This window comes from Botrytis sinoallii, assembly GCF_014898435.1.
Source record: "Botrytis sinoallii strain Bc 23 chromosome Unknown BSIN_012, whole genome shotgun sequence".
NCBI lineage: Eukaryota > Fungi > Ascomycota > Leotiomycetes > Helotiales > Sclerotiniaceae > Botrytis > Botrytis sinoallii.
The window spans coordinates 1,677,681-1,695,550 of NW_024066039.1; the positions used below are offsets into that span (position 1 = coordinate 1,677,681).

General features: G+C 44.6%; 9 protein-coding genes across 9 annotated transcripts; 3 read left to right on the forward strand and 6 right to left on the reverse strand.

Annotated features, from left to right (window-relative positions):
* Positions 1 to 299: 299 nt before the first annotated feature.
* EAF02_007430 (uncharacterized protein) lies at positions 300 to 739 on the reverse strand (the record flags this gene model as incomplete). The annotated part of the gene is made up of 3 exons (XM_038903478.1): positions 300 to 346; positions 399 to 528; positions 581 to 739. 3 exons carry the CDS (start codon positions 737 to 739, stop codon positions 300 to 302), a joined length of 336 nt encoding a protein of 111 aa, XP_038756957.1.
* Positions 740 to 1,326: 587 nt separating this feature from the next.
* On the forward strand, positions 1,327 to 2,400 carry EAF02_007431 (uncharacterized protein; the record flags this gene model as incomplete). The annotated part of the gene is made up of 2 exons (XM_038903479.1): positions 1,327 to 1,332; positions 1,393 to 2,400. The coding sequence occupies 2 exons, from the start codon at positions 1,327 to 1,329 to the stop codon at positions 2,398 to 2,400; spliced, it is 1,014 nt and encodes a 337-aa protein (XP_038756958.1).
* Positions 2,401 to 3,123: 723 nt separating this feature from the next.
* On the reverse strand, positions 3,124 to 3,593 carry EAF02_007432 (uncharacterized protein; the record flags this gene model as incomplete). The annotated part of the gene is made up of 2 exons (XM_038903480.1): positions 3,124 to 3,470; positions 3,512 to 3,593. The coding sequence occupies 2 exons, from the start codon at positions 3,591 to 3,593 to the stop codon at positions 3,124 to 3,126; spliced, it is 429 nt and encodes a 142-aa protein (XP_038756959.1).
* A 1,337-nt stretch (positions 3,594 to 4,930) lies between these two features.
* On the reverse strand, positions 4,931 to 6,381 carry EAF02_007433 (uncharacterized protein; the record flags this gene model as incomplete). Its single annotated transcript, XM_038903481.1, has 3 exons — positions 4,931 to 6,156; positions 6,208 to 6,250; positions 6,313 to 6,381. 3 exons carry the CDS (start codon positions 6,379 to 6,381, stop codon positions 4,931 to 4,933), a joined length of 1,338 nt encoding a protein of 445 aa, XP_038756960.1.
* Positions 6,382 to 7,847: 1,466 nt separating this feature from the next.
* On the forward strand, positions 7,848 to 9,101 carry EAF02_007434 (uncharacterized protein; the record flags this gene model as incomplete). The annotated part of the gene is made up of 1 exon (XM_038903482.1): positions 7,848 to 9,101. The coding sequence occupies one exon, from the start codon at positions 7,848 to 7,850 to the stop codon at positions 9,099 to 9,101; it is 1,254 nt and encodes a 417-aa protein (XP_038756961.1).
* A 96-nt stretch (positions 9,102 to 9,197) lies between these two features.
* Positions 9,198 to 10,836, reverse strand: EAF02_007435 (uncharacterized protein). Its single transcript, XM_038903483.1, has 4 exons — positions 10,637 to 10,836; positions 10,167 to 10,547; positions 9,741 to 10,044; positions 9,198 to 9,643 (listed from the first exon to the last, which is right to left on the reverse strand). The coding sequence occupies exons 1-4, from the start codon at positions 10,679 to 10,681 to the stop codon at positions 9,402 to 9,404; spliced, it is 972 nt and encodes a 323-aa protein (XP_038756962.1). The 5' UTR covers positions 10,682 to 10,836; the 3' UTR covers positions 9,198 to 9,401.
* Positions 10,837 to 12,356: 1,520 nt separating this feature from the next.
* On the reverse strand, positions 12,357 to 14,880 carry EAF02_007436 (uncharacterized protein; the record flags this gene model as incomplete). The annotated part of the gene is made up of 3 exons (XM_038903484.1): positions 12,357 to 13,107; positions 13,168 to 14,584; positions 14,877 to 14,880. The coding sequence occupies 3 exons, from the start codon at positions 14,878 to 14,880 to the stop codon at positions 12,357 to 12,359; spliced, it is 2,172 nt and encodes a 723-aa protein (XP_038756963.1).
* EAF02_007437 (uncharacterized protein) lies at positions 14,868 to 16,189 on the forward strand. The gene is made up of 5 exons (XM_038903485.1): positions 14,868 to 15,314; positions 15,371 to 15,566; positions 15,623 to 15,709; positions 15,759 to 15,822; positions 15,876 to 16,189. The coding sequence occupies exons 1-5, from the start codon at positions 15,303 to 15,305 to the stop codon at positions 16,105 to 16,107; spliced, it is 591 nt and encodes a 196-aa protein (XP_038756964.1). The 5' UTR covers positions 14,868 to 15,302; the 3' UTR covers positions 16,108 to 16,189.
* A 365-nt stretch (positions 16,190 to 16,554) lies between these two features.
* Positions 16,555 to 17,197, reverse strand: EAF02_007438 (uncharacterized protein; the record flags this gene model as incomplete). Its single annotated transcript, XM_038903486.1, has 3 exons — positions 16,555 to 16,672; positions 16,722 to 16,963; positions 17,015 to 17,197. The coding sequence occupies 3 exons, from the start codon at positions 17,195 to 17,197 to the stop codon at positions 16,555 to 16,557; spliced, it is 543 nt and encodes a 180-aa protein (XP_038756965.1).
* Between the last annotated feature and the right edge of the window lie 673 nt (positions 17,198 to 17,870).

Genomic DNA, 17,870 nt, shown 5'->3' on the forward strand with positions numbered 1-17,870 from the left:
TTTAACTACAGATGTTCTACGAGATCATTCGCATTTGCACATCACATCACATCAATTCATAACATATCACACCATATAAATATTTATCCTGCTAAGATGCTGTTGATGTTTGAAGAATCACGTCTTTATTGCTCTATTTTGCATGAATATATGCTTGTCATGGGAATCTTCGCGAGATACAATCCATCCCATATGGCGTGCAAATAATGGGCGAAGCCCGCACGATTTCTCCCAGAAATCTCGAAATGATGTTCCGGTAGGTCGAGAGCGTCGAGTCCGTGGGGAAGTCAATTGACTGCTTAATCGAAAAGACCGAAACCCATGTCTTCGTCGGACTCTTCCTTCTCTATTTATTGGGTTAGTAGGCTTTCTATTAATGAGAATATAGCAAAACATACCCTCAGCCTTCTCCTCAACCTTCTCCTCAGCAGCGGCACCACCGGAAGCGGCAGCTCCACCAGCAGCTGGGGCAGCACCGGCACCACCAGATGGGACGGATGCCAACTTGGAGGAACCCTCAGCGATCAACTAAATTTCACGTCAGATATTTGTACATGTGCGCATTTTCGATTGTGCTGACCTCGTTGATGTCCTTTCCGTTAAGCTCCTTGATGAGAGTATCGAGACGCTCTTGGTCGATCTCAATTCCAACGGACTCGAGAACGGTGGTGATGTCCTTAGCGGAAGGGGAAGCCTTTCCACCGATGGTGAGGAGGAGGTATGCAGCGAGATACTTCATTTTGAATGCTGTGCGCAAATCTTGTCAGTTTACAATTTCAAAGATGATCTTGGTGCGCAAAACAATGCAGCGAAGTATTCAGCGAGAGGAGGATCTTACATTTATTTGTTTCGTTAAAGAACAGGTATATCAATCGATTTAACCGCAAGAGACGGAGACTGAAATTTCAAGTTCTGAGAGTTTTGAAGTTTGTGAAAGATTCGATTGTGGATCTCAGATTCGATTAAAATCAAAAAGTTTCTTGTGTGGGCGAATGGCGTGGCGCTAAGCTACTCCTGTCAAGTCAGACACGTGATAACGAAATGGACTTAAATCCTTGCGATTGTCTGCCCGTTTGCTTTTCACATCGCCTCAACAACAACTCAAAGGAATAAGACAGATACCACAATTTTATCTGAAGGCGCAGTTATTTGTTATCTGGCGCTTTCAAATTTTATTCCTGCTGCTAGCACCATAATTATCAATTTTCATGTGCTGATGCACTACAAGAAGTCGGAAATCCACGCGATCTGCGTTTGAGTTGTTCATCCATCATCTTCTGATTCATTCTTTCAAATTTTCGGTGTATCACAAGCACATCATTCAAGATGCCGGTACGTCTGCTTTGTGCATTTGTTCACACTCTAGATAATCATTATACTGACTTAATCAAGATCGGTGATCTTCTCGCCCAGATTTCGGGGGGCCCAAGTCCAGATTCAACAATGACGATGCCGACCGCCACTCTTCCGCCAAAGCGGAAAGCAAACGATGACTTGAGGAAGCCGGTTGACAAACTTCAAAGGCCAAACACTGCTACTATATCGAGACCAATGACCCAAGCGCATCGTCCTACAGCTGTTGATATGAGTATGGGCAGGATGAAGATCGACACGAAACAACAAAGACCAACTCCGAGCTCGGCTAATACCGCCAACACCACTTTCAAAAACGGCCAGCCAACACCACCTCCATCGTCCACCGAATCAACAAAACCTCCCAAGAAAGGTTCATATGCGGAGATTTTGGCACGGGGAAAAGCTGCACAGGCTTCTTTGGGTCAGGTTGGAAAGATTCAACACAAACGCATCGAGAAAGCACCATCAAAGCGAGAGTCGGATAAACTAAGGACCCAAAAGGGGAAAACCATTCAAAAGGGACTAGAACCAAATTCCAAATTTCAAAGACCTGGCCAGGTTCCCGCTCGGAATGGACAGAGTGGCACGAATGGTACGAAGTCTGTTGGTGCCAAGGCTCCGCCACCAGCTGTTGAAAAGAAAGTCAAAAAAGCTGCAACAGCAACGACTGGATACACCGGGACTGCTCGCCCAAGACCAGGAGGTGGTGGTCCAACTGCTAACAAGCCAAGTGCACCTTCATATTCCGCTCGTAGTGGCAACGACCGATATAAAAATGGTAGAAAGAACCTCGATCGCTACTATGCTACTGATGAGGATGAGGATGAAGATGACATGGAGGGTGAAGTCGAGGAAGATGACTATGCATCCGATGTATCTTCTGATATGGAAGCAGCCACGTTCGAAGTCGATGAAGAAGAAGAAAAGGCCGCTGCTATCGCCAGGAAGGAGGATGCTGAAGCTCTTGCCGAAGAGAACAGACTCAAGAGGGATAAAGCTGAAAAGCGAGCACGACTTGCAGCTATGGCCAAGTCCAGAAGATGATGAATCGGTTAAGGGTATTGGCTATGGTTCTTAGGGATTTCTACGGGTGGGAACTTTTCAGGAATGCTATGGATGGATGCATTGTTTGAGTTTAGCGATTTGGAGTTTTGGGATGGGAAGACGAGATATACAGGCATTGCAGGCGTAACATATTTGGAAGCTGCTTTGCTGCTTTTCCACTTCGGTGGTAGTCCTACTTTCTATGCTTTGCAGCGCATTATGGTTACTAGAGGATCCTATTATAATGAAAGGCACCAATGGCGTGTACATGATTGTTTACTCTAATTCATCAAATTTTACGAATATCTTTGGTCGACCGAGCTTGAAATATGTGGTGGCATTCAAACATTAAGATGTCAAGTTGTCACTGCCAACTCAATCCATCTTTCCATTTAGCCACACATACACGCAAAGGTGTGGTGCCATCAAATTCAGTGTCAGTCAACACCCATACTTCAATATCTTACTACTATCTCTTCTACATGTTATCCTCATTGTTTGGTACCTGACTATGTACTTGTCCCAACGTTGACGTTCTACGCAGAGCTCCCGATTTATACTCTTCTATTTCGAAGGATGTCGAGGCCCAACAAGCACAAGGAAGACACACATCTCTCAATGACAAAATACACACACATGTTCATCGTGATATAAAAGACGAGTCATAAAAACAAACTAAATTGGTATCACAATCTCCCTCCATCTCTCTCAAAACTTTGTCACTTAAAATCCACCATGTCCTCCCCGTCCACCACCACCGTGTCCACCTCTCTCGCCTCCAAATCCTCCTCCGCCATGGTGTTCACCACCTGGCCCGCCAAATCCACCTCCCTGATGTCCACCTGGTCCACCGAATCCTCCTCCTTGGTGTCCGCCTTGGTGCTCCCCTCCAAATCCGCCTCCACCTTGGTGTCCACCTGGTCCGCCAAATCCACCTCCTTGATGTCCGCCGCCGTGGTGTTCACCACTGGGTCCTCCGTATCCTCCTTGTGGACCACCTGGTCCGCCGTATCCGCCTTGGGGTCCTCCGTTACCGCCCATGTGGTGTTGCTGAGGAGGGGGACTTGGTTCTATTCGTATGTTAGCATTTGCATTCGGGACTACTTAGTACTGTTTTGGGGAGAGGGGTAACGAACGCGCTCGCGCTCGCGCTTTCCCTCGACCTTGTGGATGACTTTGCTGATGAGTCCCATTGTGATTTTTGTATGTATGTATATGTATAATTGAGAGATATGTACAAGATTTGTTATTGTATAGACAGGTAGTTGAAAATGAGGAATTGAGTTTATATTTGAATAAGTCAGAAGAACTAGCAAGAGGAGGTATACACTACTATATATACCTACTTAGCATCCATTCCTCCGCTCATCCAACCCACTTTAATATCCCGACCTCAGTCTACATACCAAAATTCATCATCCATACCTTGGACCAATTTCTCAAATTCCTGCTTTGGCTGCTTGTTACGCTTGCATACATATCGCTGCATTTCCATCTACCCTGATTGCACCTATCCAGCCGCGACCAAAAAGCTTAACAGGAAGAATAGATGCGCAGCCCAAGACCCCTCAATTCCCATCCCTTCCCAGATCCTGCAATTCGGCAACCGGTGCCGTAGAAGCCCCTCCCCTCATCCCAGTATACTTCTCTCGTCTGCCACACAAACACGGCTTCCCTGACTAATAAATACCTACGTATTGTACAGCCACAGACAGTTAAGCCTCATGACACGATTGTGTTGTGGTTAGAGTCGTGGTGTGTAAGTGTCCTTGGCGGTGGGGATAACGTGCGGCCGAATGTTCTGTCGAGCTCTGGAATCCTCCGCGCGCAACAGCGAGTAGGAACCGAGGATCCGACATGGAATGGGATAGGGGAACGTCATTGTCACGTTTATGGATGATGGAAAATGTTTACGTCATGCATTGAGTGTTGCTTTTTGCGTCAGACGATCAGATTGACGAAAAAATTACGCTTTGACTTTACGAAGTATAGATATACCTATGTAGATAGGTATATGTGTAAAGAAGACGAAGTGATGAATCAAATTCGAAATCCCAAATATAAATATGTTGCGGTTGAATATCGGTGAAGCGAAGAAGTGGAACAGATGAGCGAGGTTTCCAGCTGAGGCAATGCACGGGAACATCCATGAGTTGGAGCTTCGTCGGGCGATACTCAAAGATTCATTTAAGAGGGGGACAAAAGAGTTATGCGACTGTATGTATTAATAGAAGCATCCATTGCGCTTGATATACGCGGATATGAATTTAGTATTACATATTAAATCCTCGACTCGTGCCCGAACGGCAATTCATTCCTACTATACATGTACCATAAATGCCGACTGGTTTTCTGGCCGTACAACTGTTCATAATTGCATTCAGTACCCCAAAAGGGCTTGTGTTTCAAAGATGCTTTTCCCCGCTGATAGCTGTTTCCCAATACGCCAACGGCCCCAAAACTCCACGATACTTGAAAGCATATCGTATTCCGATACTCTCGATTTTTATAACTTGTGAAAAATTGGCTTTTAGTCTGGTGGTGGTGCCGCATTCATAATTTTAGCCAACATGTCGATGTGTGAGATGAGATTGCCGTTAAATCCTTCTTCCCGTTTTGGCGTCCCTTCTGTATGCCAACAAGAACCCCATGTATCCTCATCCAAACTCCCCTCGAAATATGCAATTCGCATTGGCCAGTCCATCTTCGGCCACCACTCTTCCGGCAATAAACTAAAGATTCCTGTCACTTCTCTTTTCGCAACACCTTGGAGCCACCAGATATCATCAACAATACGTGTCATAGCAAAAAAACATGACACAATAACCAAAGCACGAGGATCCTGTCTCTTTAGTAGATCAATGTAACGACGTGTTACGGTAGCCGCAAAACTGAGAATTCGAGCTCGCTCTGGTTTTTGATGAGACCAGTTGAGCATAGCAACAGCATGTTCATATGCCTGCTTTGTATCTGCATCTATGGAGGCATCGTCCGAGTTCGATACATGGTCAATACCTTCGAGCAAAAAAGCAAAGAACCCTCGGCGCTCAGGATCAAAATCTAGTATTAATGGAGGCTGCCCATTGATGATCGGAAAGATTTTAGCCGAATTTCGTAACCAATGCCAGGAAGTAATAACGATTGTCTTAACTCCCTGGAAAGAATGGAACCAAGCGAGTGGTAGGACGTAACCACTGTCAGAATCCCCATCGATTCCATTCTCGACACAACGGGATGCCGATGCTTGGAAAGCGATGAGAGCAGCTGTACAGAAAAGCGCTTCTGCATTGCTTTGAGATGGGCCCTGGCTCAAAAGAGAAGAATATTGAGCAAGCGCTGATGCCATATAACTATGTGATGCACGTGCAAGACTTCGATCGTCAGGCTGTAATATGCGTAAGTGTAGAGCAGAAACGGCAAGGATGGCATCCATTAGATATGGGGAGTCATAAGCGAGTGATGGTACAATCACAGACCAGGCAACGTCCTGACTCTCATCATTAGAAAGAGTTTTCGAAGTCGTTGCAGTATAATGATGCATTAGCCTGAGCTCAAGTGATCGATCATGCATTGAGTTACCGTGAGCTCTGACTGTCATTGAAGGAGACCGGTAAAAGGGTATTATCGAAGAAGTGGTAGACGCCGGTGATGAGGCTTGGTTGACCGAGCCTTCGGAACTTTGATGGGCAAGCGTTGGAGGTTGGAAAGCTGGTGAATCAGGTGATGAGGGCATATCTCCAAAATCACAGGAAACGCCTGATGGCCATTGTCAACATATACTCTACTCTTCAGTGAAGATATACGGACCATGCTTTTTACAATTTCCACACAAAGGATGTTTTTCGTCACACTAATTCCAAATTAGCACGTGCTCATGAGCATCTCTGGATCCCAATAAGCATGGTTGATTACTTTGATTTTCCTGTGCTTGCATCTCTGACAGCCGGCTTTAGATTTCTTATGCGATCTTCTTGGAGGCATGTTGTGTTTTTGCTTGTTGAAAGACTAATACGGAAGTTGTAAGCTATCAGGGGTGGCGACCAGATAGACTATTTCGACAAATGTTCATATTGACAACGGATGGTCTTGGTTCAATTCATTCAGTGGAAATATGTGCGAAACTTTGTTTGGTGGGTGTTGGAGAGATACTGGTCAAAAGTAAGTGATTGATAGATATGGAAATTTCATCCCCGATTTGCAACGATTGTTTACCATCGAGCGCACCAGCGTTGTTTAAGTGCTTGAGTATCGGGCTTCGGAACATCGAGAATTGAGGGTACCCCTGCGGCGTCTGGCTTGTTCGATCACTTGTTTGCGATCTCATTGGTTCCTGATGGAGGTAAGTTAGTCAGCATCTCAGCCTTCTCCTGGATAGAAAAACTTCCGACAATTTTGTTGCTGAGATGAAAGTAACACGTGAGTCAGTGCCGGTTGGTGTGGGATTATAGAGAATCAGTCGAGTGTTTATTGAATTTATTCACACCATCCATCACCATCCATCACCATTTAACATCATTTGACCATAGTCGAGCGATAAAAACCGCACCTTGATGGCTACTAAAACTCCTTTGATGGCATTTCCATTGAGCCATTCTATTCTCTCCAGCTACCTAGGTACCTACTCTGTATAATCATCTCATCACGACTTTTAATCCGTCACGTTACTTGTTAACCTTAATTCCTATCGACAACGCATTTTTATATCTTCAAACTCACAAACTCAACATCAGTACAATAGAATACAACATTCAGATCTTATGTTTGCCTACTCAAGCATTCTCGTTCGACTACGTAATAACCTCAGCGACCTCCCTAATTGGGGTTCCAATAACCTAAAAGGTGTGTACATTAATTACAACACAACGAAAAAGATTGATAGTAGCTAGCGGCTCTACCTATACGAAGTACAACATCGATTTGTCATGATGTCTTCACATGATACATATCCTTTTTCACTCTCGAGCCTGCACATAAGCAGCCAAAGACCAACTTTCCTCCTGCCTTTTCTGACCTCAATATCTCCTTGTGAACATTCCTTCTTCTCATCTAGATAAATTGCGTGCTTTAGCCTCTGACTCAATACCTACCAAGGAAATAAATAAGTATATATATCTCTATGTTTACCCCCTTTGTTCCTTACAAATTAAGGTTTAGTTCTCGTCACGACATTCATCCTTCTTACATTATTACCAATTTGATCCATTTACCAAGACTCACTTACATATTTTCTTCGTCGACCGTACTTCCTAGTACACTAAAAGGAAAAACTATTTAACTAGAACTTCCCCGCAATTTTTACTTACTATATTTTCCATTCAATCTAATTTCTACTTATCAAACTTCTTTCCGTCTTTGGTTGCATAAAATTATTTGGAAAAAAGGAAAAAAGGAAAAAAAGGAAAGGGAAAAAGGCGAAAGAGCTCATCACCCCGCACTACCCCTCCAAAATGACTGTTCCAAACTTCGATCACCCCATTGAAACTCCTCCACGAGCCCCTTCTCCAGTTCATCGATTTGGTACTCTAGCAGTCCATGCTGGTTCCCCCCACGATCCTGTCACCGGTGCTGTCATCGAAGCCATCTCCCTCTCCACAACCTTCGCACAAACCGCCGTCGGAAAACCTGTGGGCGCATACGAATACAGCAGAAGCTCCAACCCCAATCGCGACAACTTCGAAAAGGCTGTCGCAGCTCTCGAACACGCAAAATATGCTCTAGCTTTCTCTTCTGGCTCTGCTACTACTGCCACCATTTTGCAGTCTTTAGCTGCCGGCTCGCATGTCATTTCGGTTTCGGACGTTTATGGTGGAACCCACAGATATTTCACACAGGTTGCTAAAGCGCATGGCGTGAAGGTTACATTTACACCAGAGATTGAGGTCGATGTCGTGGATCATATCACACCCGAGACAAAACTCATTTGGATTGAAACTCCTAGCAACCCAACTTTGCGACTTGTGGACATCAGAGCCGTAGCTACAGCAGCACACGAACATGGCATAATGGTTGTTGTTGATAACACCTTCATGAGTCCATATGTCCAACAACCATTGGACCACGGAGCTGATATTGTTGTTCACTCTGTTACTAAATACATCAATGGTCACTCCGATGTAGTGATGGGAGTAGCTGCTTTCAACTCCGACGCTATGAAGGAAAGATTGGGATTCTTGCAAAATGCCATTGGTTGCATCCCTTCAGCATTCGACAGTTGGCTTGCTCACCGTGGCTTGAAGACATTGCATCTCCGAGCCAGAGAAGCTACAGTTAACGCAACAATAGTAGCAAAGGCATTGGAAGCTTCACCACACGTTATTGCTGTCAACTATCCTGGCTTGGACTCCCACCCACACCGAAAAATTGCTCTTAAGCAACACAGAGATGGCATGGGAGGTGGTATGCTTTCTTTCCGTATCAAAGGAGGTTCCGCTGCAGCAGAAAAGTTTTGCCAAATGACTGGCATCTTCACATTGGCCGAGAGTCTGGGAGGAGTCGAGAGTTTGGTTGAAGTTCCTAGCAGCATGACCCATGCCGGTATTCCCAAAGCTCACCGAGAGGCCATTGGTGTGTACGACGATTTAGTCCGTATCAGTTGCGGAGTTGAAGATGCAGAGGATCTGAAAGCGGATGTTTTGCAAGCCTTGGAGAAAGCTGTTGTCTGGCCTAAAATCTCTAACGGTCTACAAAACCACGCTTCTTAAGTCCCGGATTGGGGCGTGGATATTGTTCTTGTTAGAAGAGCCGCACGCAAATGGATTTGCGAATGCGTAGGCGCTGGCGTTGGGGCATAGTTCGAATACCTCTTATCTCTCGAAATGCTACATCTAGGTGATAAAACAAATTTATATAGATTTCTTTGCATGATTTAGTCTTGTGGGTTTCCTTTTCAAGACTTGGAAATTAGACAAAAATTAAATTTTCAACACAATATTGGTTACCACAATCAGACAGATACTACGTGAACATGTGCAAATCCTTCAGCAGATATGACATCTCACGACTTAAATACCCAGGACAAACTTGACCCCTTTACTGACATTATCCAAAAATTCATCTCCACCCTTGATACCGGGGAAAAGCCAAAAATAATGCGGCACCCCCTCATAATAATCACTCTTTGTCTTGATACCCTTATCCTTCAACATCATTTCCAACACCTTACCATCATCCCGCAAAGGATCTTTTCCACACGTCGCGATATAAGTCGGAGGAAATTCCTCCAAATGTTTCGAGAGCGTCACAACTAAATCCATACAGAATATATATTAGTCCATCTCCTCAAATCAAAAGTATCAAACAATAACAACCCAAGAACCAAACATGTAAACACAAATACATACACACTCTCGGATCCTGCGGATCCGCCCCCACAGCCCCAAAAAACGTATTCATCGTATCCGCATCAATAATCGGTACGCCGTGCGCATTCTCATCGTAGGATTGATAGTGATTTTTGTACGACGCGGGGATCGAAGATGGGTGTGCGGCGACGGGGACCATGGCCACGATACCTTTGATTTGCGATCGCTTACCCGCGGCGATGAGATCGTGAGCGACGGTTAGAGCCAGACCGCCTCCGGCGGAGCCGCCGATGGTGAAGAGTTGGGAGGCGGAGGCGTGGAGCTCCGAGGCGTGGGTGTAGGCCTGTAGTGGGGCGTGAGTTGTTGGGGAATGGGAAGAAGAGCGGGGAATTGTGGAGAGAGGGAGAGGAGAGGAGAGATAAAGATGGAGATGGAGAATTGGTAATAGAGAAATTATATACATACCCATTCAAAAGCCTTGACGCTATCATCCAACATAACCGGAACCTTATGTTTCGGGCCTAATCTATAGTTCACACTTACAATCACACAAGGAACACTCTTTGCGATATATCGACACCACACATCCTCCGAATCGAGGTCTCCAACGCAATATCCACCTCCGTGAAAATACACTCCCAGAGGAAGTTCTCCACTCTGGGAGGCATTTGAAGAAGGCGTGTATATACGAACCGGAACCCCGTCTGCGGAAGCATCACGAGTTTGAACCGAGGTGTTGGGAGGGGGTCTTTGAGCATTCAGCGCTGCGACTAGGCCGTTGAATTGCTCTTCGATGTTGGCCGAATCGCCTACGAGAAGGGGACGGGTGCCGAGAGCTTTTTCAAGCTGCGAGGATCGAAGTTAAATATGTAGTTTGAGGGGGAAGGGGGCGTGTCGCAAGGAGCTTGTCATGATAAATAGGAAGGGATGTTTACCTCGAGCCATTCGGGCTTGTAATCTGCACTGGATGGATCTCCCATTGTATAGCTTATCTTTGTAGTTTGGAAGTTTGAAGTGGGGATGGAAATAAGAATTTACAGGTTTGGGGAAGGTCTAGGATTTCAATCGAATACCTGAAGTATGCCAAAACACACATGAAGGATATAGCACAATATATACCTGCAGAATTTCGAGATTACAAATACTTGAATTCAACGACGGGATGAAGGGAATCTAGTAGCCTTAGTTACCCTGCCATGCAACTCTCCAGCGTGCCACATGCTTGCAGGCGCGACCATTCAGTTACTCGGACCAGCGCGGGACAAAATAGCCGAGCTGAAGAATCCGTTGCACGGACACATGGATAGACTTCACTTCACTTGGCTAATTATATACGTATTTAGATCAAGCTGCGCAGTGCGGGGTAATTTAGCGGCAGCTTTAGGACTTCGACTCTGTGCTATCCCAGTTTAAGGATACTACAGCATACCTACGATAAGTCTTACTTTGATTAGTTGCTCGAGGAAATTACAACCAGTTCGTCCCATAAATCTAAACCTGTCTTCACTTCCTGCGCCAAATAGAACGCCCTAACGTGTAACCTTGTTCGAGTTATACCCAAGAACTCCCAGTAATTTGAGTTATATAAGCCTTCAGATGCGAATGAATAGTCTGGTCTAGGAAGATCTCGAATGTAGCACCCTAAGACATATCAAAGTGACAATTTTATTTATTTATCTATGTCGAAATCAGACGCTTTGTTTTTCACAGCCACTGGACTTTTCTTTTCTTTTGTTATAATTGAGTTGATATTCCCGCCCAAGTAAACACTTGAGGCAATAGAAAAATAGAAGTTGTTAATTTCCAAAAGGTAGCAATCATAAGAGGTTACGCAACAGTGTCCAAGAGGTATAACGGGCCAATAAAGTACTCATTTATAAGCCTGTTTCTAAGTATCGGTTGTACTTCTCTGAAAGCTCTATCATCTGATATCCCCAAGCTGCTTGGCACCTCTGCCAATTCAAGCATCTTCACTGAATTTTGAGAAATGTTTTTTTTTATTTTTCAAACTCACATTCTAGACTAATTAATTAAATTTGATACCCACTGACTCTATTACCTTCCCAAAAAGCCACAGAAACTATAATACATTCAATTTGGTGACTCTCAGCAAACTTGCCATCGATTCCGTACCCGTCAGCTGTAAAACTTGCACAAGAGTATCAAGTATTGTGTTTTGTGTGGGATGTGATGAAAATTGTCATGATGTGAAAAAATGTTTGCTTTTCTGGAGTGAAATGTAACTAATACAATGAAAAGCCTGCGCGAATAAAGAAATCTCGAGAGGCCAACGAAGTCGTGATCTCAAAGGACTGTAGAAGTGTACAGGTGAAAAGAAGAAAAAGGAAAAACCCCCTCAACTCTCCGCCGGTCCCTCCCCCAATCAACTAAATTGAAATACAAAGCAAGAATTACAAGGTATAGACTACCTAGCATAAAGGTTTCGGGTATCAGACTTTTGATGAGTACTCGCGCTTTGCCGATAGTAGTGGATGAAAGTGAAACATCAAACTCATCAAAACAATGACTTTTCCCTGATCTCTTCAATCTGCTCCGTCACATTGACTACCAATACATATCGAGTAGGTACCGGGTGTGCACGATATGTGACAGATTGCAACCGATTGAACCCAGAAAAAATGCCTCCATAGAAGATCAAACCTCTCCATACTCGGGTGCGTCGGCGTAATCATTTTCCTCAGTTTTGGTTTCGGTTTCTTCTGCTGGTGGTGCACCAACAGAGGAGTTCTCTGGCATCAAACCCTTCTCCTTGAGGTACTTGATAGACTTCAAGATTGTCAAATCATCCTTGGCCGTGTCGTTAAGAATGAGACGTTGAGCAATAGTCATCTTACCACCATTCAGCTCCTTCTCTCGCAAAGCTTGATTGCGGACGTCTAAGTCGTGAACGAAGCGGCACTTGCCCTTCTTGCCGCAGGTGCCACCAGTAGAATAGTACTTGCAGTGACGTTGAAGCTGAGCTTTCGTTGGCGGTGCTCGTGCGTGCACGATACCGTTAAAACCATTGTTGCGCGATGTCATCGTTTCCGGTTTCCCCGAGTCAGAATTAGATGAAGAATCATCATCATCACTCACTTGACCACGATCTTCATCGCCTTCGTCGCCATTTTCACGCTTGCGCTTTCCACCGGACATCTCCTGTTTGATCTTACGTTCAGCTTTCTCAAGTTCTAGTCTGAGCTTCTCGGCCTTGCGTTGCTGTTTTTCGAGCTTGGTCTCTCCCTCATCCTTTTTAGTGGGCTTTGCTTCAGGTTCTTTCTTGAACTTGTGATTCTTGTTTTGTTCACGTTTCAAGCGAAGCTCCTCAGCAGCGGCTTCTCTACGAGCTTTCGTAGGGAAGCGGCTTTTACGCTCAGCCAGCCATGCCGTGAGATCTGCAGGTAACCTAAAATTCATTAGCAAAAAGAACAAGAAGAACTAATCTTCTAGGCCTGCAAAAACATACTGTGGAGTATCTGGACCAAGCAAAGTAACCAAACGAGCTTCTTCATCAACATCATCAATCTCATCATCGCTATCCTCATGATCCACACCGTTTGGTGTCAAACCAAGAGTATTTGTTCTGCGCTTCTTCTTATTCTTCTTCGCATTGTCTCCTGCACCTGCAGGCTTGAAATGCATTGGAGGAGATTGTGAATTGCCATTGAAAGAACGATTGTTGTCGCGACCGCGAAATTGAAAATTATCACCGCGACCTCTACCTCTAAAGTTCCCATTTCCTCTGCCCCGATTAGAGCTGGAGTTGAATGAATGAGAATCATGCGATGGACGCTGTCCTCCATGACCTCCATTAGAGAAGTTTTGTGGGGGATATGCTTGATAAGCAGGCTGAGAAAACGGAGCAGGGGGAGTCTGATGATTGGAATATTGGGGGGTAGGAAAACCATTGCCCGCTTGAGCCATATGATCTCCACGTTCGTTCTCAAATCCCATGCGGATCGGAGGACCCATGAGAGGTGCTTCATGACCGCCACGGCCATTGTTGAAACCGCCACGACCACGACCTCTATTATTATTGAACTGATGTTGTCCTTGAGGTGGACCTTGCCATTGTTGAGGTGGGCCACTAGGGTGTGGTTGCTGAGAAGGTGGGCCATAGGGTTGTTGAAATGGTGCAGGTTGCTGTGGACCATATTGTGGTGGTGGCTGTTGATTGAAGCCCTGTGGGGCATAATTTGGATGGTAGTTCTGCGCAGGAAGAGGAACTTGAGGTGGTGGCTGGTGTGCTTGTTGAGGTGGACCGTGATTGTGCTGAGGTGGACCATGCTGACCCTGCTGTTGCCATTGCTGAGGATAATTATTAGGGGGGCCGTTGTGGCCAGGACCTTGGGAGCCACTCGGAGGTCCTATGTAAGGTGCTGGATTATGCGGATTGTATTGGTCGCTTGGAGGACCCTGTATCTGCGGAGGACCGTTGTAACCATTTTGATGTGAGTGAGAAGGGCCATTGTGACCGCCTCGCGCTCCACCTCTTGGGGGGCCATTATTACGCGTCTGTTGATATGGAGGAGGTTGCTGATATCCATACTGAGGGGTTTGTTGAGAATACCCAACAGAAGGTGGTCCTGAAGGAGGAGGAGGAGGGGGAGGGAAGTTGTACTGCTGCGTACCAGCCATAACGACGTCGGACTTCGAGTTGTTGCGTTGATAAGGTGGAGGTTGATCGGGAAGTTGACTTAAATAATGTGAAATCTTCAGAACATGTATATTCTGCGCGGCAGGGGTTTGGTTGATTATAGGTTGACTGTACTGAACAGATGTTGGCCCTGAGTTTGAAAGTTGTCGCAAACTGTTTTGTGCTGGTGGTTGGATCTTCGTTGCACCGTATCGACCAAAAGGATTGCCAAGTATTGGAATGGGGGCTGCTACGTATTAATTGATGAAACCCGATGGCTCAATGAAAGAATTATTGAAAAGGGATGATGAAGCAAGATGGAAAAGAAGGCCGCCTCGCGCAATTATGATTTGGTCGGGAGGACATCTCTCTTATTATTTAGTGTGGAAATTGTCGCACGACATGAACCAATAGAAATTCTCCCTAACTAGGGGAGCTTGGCTGGATTATGTAATGCTCTTTTCCATCGATCTTTCGATCATGAAGTTGAAGAGATCTTGGGTGAATTTTGGGAAAACTTTGAAGAAACAATAACATACCCATTTTGAGTATTTCCTCCGTTGTTGATGATACCCAGGTAACTTTAGAAAGAACTTTTCAAGAATAAAGTTGATCTGGTAGAAGAAGAAGAAGAAGAAGAAGGAGAAGGAAAAATTGAGGTAGTCGGAGAAGATTCTTTATTTAGATCCGAGAGTTGAATTTTGTTCAATTTATGATACCCGACTGTCCTACTTGATGAGTTCGCAAAAGTGAATATTCAGAGGAACCACGCAATCTTGATCTAGGTAGTCACGTTACATTCTTCTATTTTAGTTCAGTTGATTTTATTTCATTCACTTTCAGTTGGTGGCTCGTTGTTGAAGTAGCATCAGCCGTACAAAAGGAAAGAACTATCATAGAAGGAGCAAGGCACAAGAAGCAAAAGCATTTTTTGACTTGGCCAACAATCAGCGCGGTATATCATCATGTTCATTCTCGTGAGTCTTTCTTCTCAAATCCTGGGGGAGAAATCATATTCTAACTTTTTACAAAGACCAAAATTGCTGATTTAGTTCAAATCGCGCCTCAAGATTTGGGGAAAAATGCTAGTCAAGCAATTGAGGATAACATCAACCTTAAATATGCCAACAAGGTGATTCAGAAGATTGGTCTTTGTATCTGCTTTTATGATCTTCTCTCGGCCTCGGAAGGCTTGATTGGTCATGGTGATGGTCTTGTAAATGTCAATGGTACATTGTTCCTGGGAGTCAGCACAGCATTTTATGTTTTGCTAACCACTCAGCAGTTGAATTTCGCATCGTCGTGTTTAGACCTTTCAAATTTGAAATCATGACAGGAAGGATTAGCAGTTCTATTGAGAGTGGTATTAGAGGTTAGTATATACGTGTGTAGGCTGATCAAGCTTCGCTAACAATATCAAGTTCGGACTCACTTTTTTGATGAAATCTTCGTCCCCGCAAAAATGCTACCAGACGGTTCACACTTGTAAGTCGACCTCGTTCGTCCCTTCTCCATTTTGGTTACTAACAATCACCCAGTAACCACAATGAGCAAGTTTTCATCTGGGAGACCGAAGAAGGTACACAACTTTACTTCGATAACCAGGAAACAGTGCGATTTCGGGTCGACTCCGAGCAATGGAATGATCAAGCACCACTGGGCCCTGAAAAGCAAGATGACAGTGAGGAATCACGAGTAATTGAAGCGCCTTACAAGATAGTAGCTTCGATGGAAGAAGTTGGATTGGGGCCTTGCTTATGGTGGGACTAAGGAGAAACGGACGCACAAGAAGTTTCAAGGGGGCCAAAACAATTATGTGGAGCAATATCATATGCATTTCTGGAGTTTAGGAAAGAGTCTAGGATCTGGAGTTCATTGAAATTCGATAGGCTCTTCAGGGCTGTTCTCAGGTATATCAGAATTTAGAAGGAGCAACTCCGACAACTAAGATTGGCGCTAGTCCAAGGGCTCTTTTAAATCCACTATCGTGACTACATTCTATATAATAGTTTGTGTACTAATACTATTCAAAATTCTGCAATATTTTATGGCTGCCAAAATTTAGGGACAGATTCCGCCGTGGGCATAAATATCTTTCGTGATTGCACAAAGCTTTGTCACCATCTTGGTAACCATAAGACAAACACGCATACGAACTCTATACAATGAAAAACTTTCTTTGGAGCAATATGTACGGGTATTTTTGTAATTGGGGTTTCAACGCTTCTTCTCTTCGTCTTCCTTGTTGAACTTCTCATAATGTGCTACCAACTTCTCCATATCTCTAGCTCTGTGACCTGCTGGAACGTTCCATGGGGATCCTGTGTTGAATTGTCTGTAGAAAATCAGCTTCTGGATTAGGTACTGGAGATATTGAGACCAACTCAGGGAATCTAAGATTGACATGTGCACTGCCCACATCACTCTGGAAAAGGTTGCGGTCGAAAGCAGCTTGTTCGAGCATAGAAACATGTAGCGCATTTCTTGCGGCCCATTTCTCTTTATAGTGTGAATAGCTATCGATCAGCTTCGCGAGACCAGAAGGAGATCCGTCGGCGGATGGTTGGGCGTATTGGTAAACTCCAATCGAGACAGGGATAGCTGCGAGGACAAGGAAGAAGCCGGTCTATATCGTGATTAGTCGTATGACTTATTTAGGAGACAATCGAAAGCTCACTCCGAAAGACTCGTTTGTTGGGCCCGCATGATGATGTCCATGTTCTGTACTCGATCCAGCAAAGTGATGAACCTCATCACCGGTTTTTCCATGTTGTGCAGACGACCATCGTCGCGGAACTCGAGTAGATACTCTTCCAACTCGATCGGCAGATTGAACCGCCTTTCTCCTGAGCGCGAACATTTTGTTGTGTATTAATTGACGTTCAATATGTCATTCCTAGAGGTCGTTGTGTTTGGAAGTCCCTCCAATTGATGACCTTTGATGACTAATGAAGCCTCAGGCACTCAGTCGAAGGACCCCACAAATTGATTAACCCTCCGAAGGCAAAGGATAGCGAAACGATTGAATAATAAATCTGTACTTATTGTTTGAAGGCCACTTGTCCTTACGATGACTACAAATAACCCAGTAGATCACCACCTTACTCTTATTGATGCTTTAAATCTGGAAAGTGAATCAGAAGACTCAAATTCAGCAGAATCTCTTGCTTCATTAGAAAGTGATACCGAAGAACGACCACCCGAGAAGATACTCACTGAAATAGTGGGGAAGAACAACCATATCTGGTATCTCGTCAAGTGGAAAGATTGTCCTCTTTTACGTTCCAGCTGGGAAGGAGAATCGTGTTTTGAAAATTATCCTTGGGTTTTTGATCAGTGGCTAGTTAATAAACAGGGCCAAAAAGAAGGAAAAATTCGGCCTTTTGACTTGCAAGCTTTCGATCAAGCCTGCAAGGACCTCGACCTAGCAGAGAGGCAGCGAAGAATTCTGAGACGGTTCAGAAGAAAAGCTAAACGACTTTTATCGATTGTAGCTGATTGAATAAGTCATTTGAAAAGAGTTACTATTTCAC

Excerpts from the sequence above, each read along its gene's own strand:
- EAF02_007435 (XM_038903483.1), bottom strand. The coding sequence starts at position 10,681 with ATGGGAGATCCATCCAGTGCAGATTACAAGCCCGAATGGCTCGAG. Across the intron at positions 10,548-10,636 it reads ACAAGCCCGAATGGCTCGAG|CTTGAAAAAGCTCTCGGCAC; the intron begins GTAAACATCCCT and ends CGATCCTCGCAG. Across the intron at positions 9,644-9,740 it reads TCCGCAGGATCCGAGAGTGT|TTGTGACGCTCTCGAAACAT; the intron begins GTATGTATTTGT and ends GTATGGATTTAG.
- EAF02_007437 (XM_038903485.1), top strand. Across the intron at positions 15,567-15,622 it reads TGGTCTTGTAAATGTCAATG|TTGAATTTCGCATCGTCGTG; the intron begins GTACATTGTTCC and ends ACCACTCAGCAG. Across the intron at positions 15,823-15,875 it reads CTACCAGACGGTTCACACTT|TAACCACAATGAGCAAGTTT; the intron begins GTAAGTCGACCT and ends ACAATCACCCAG.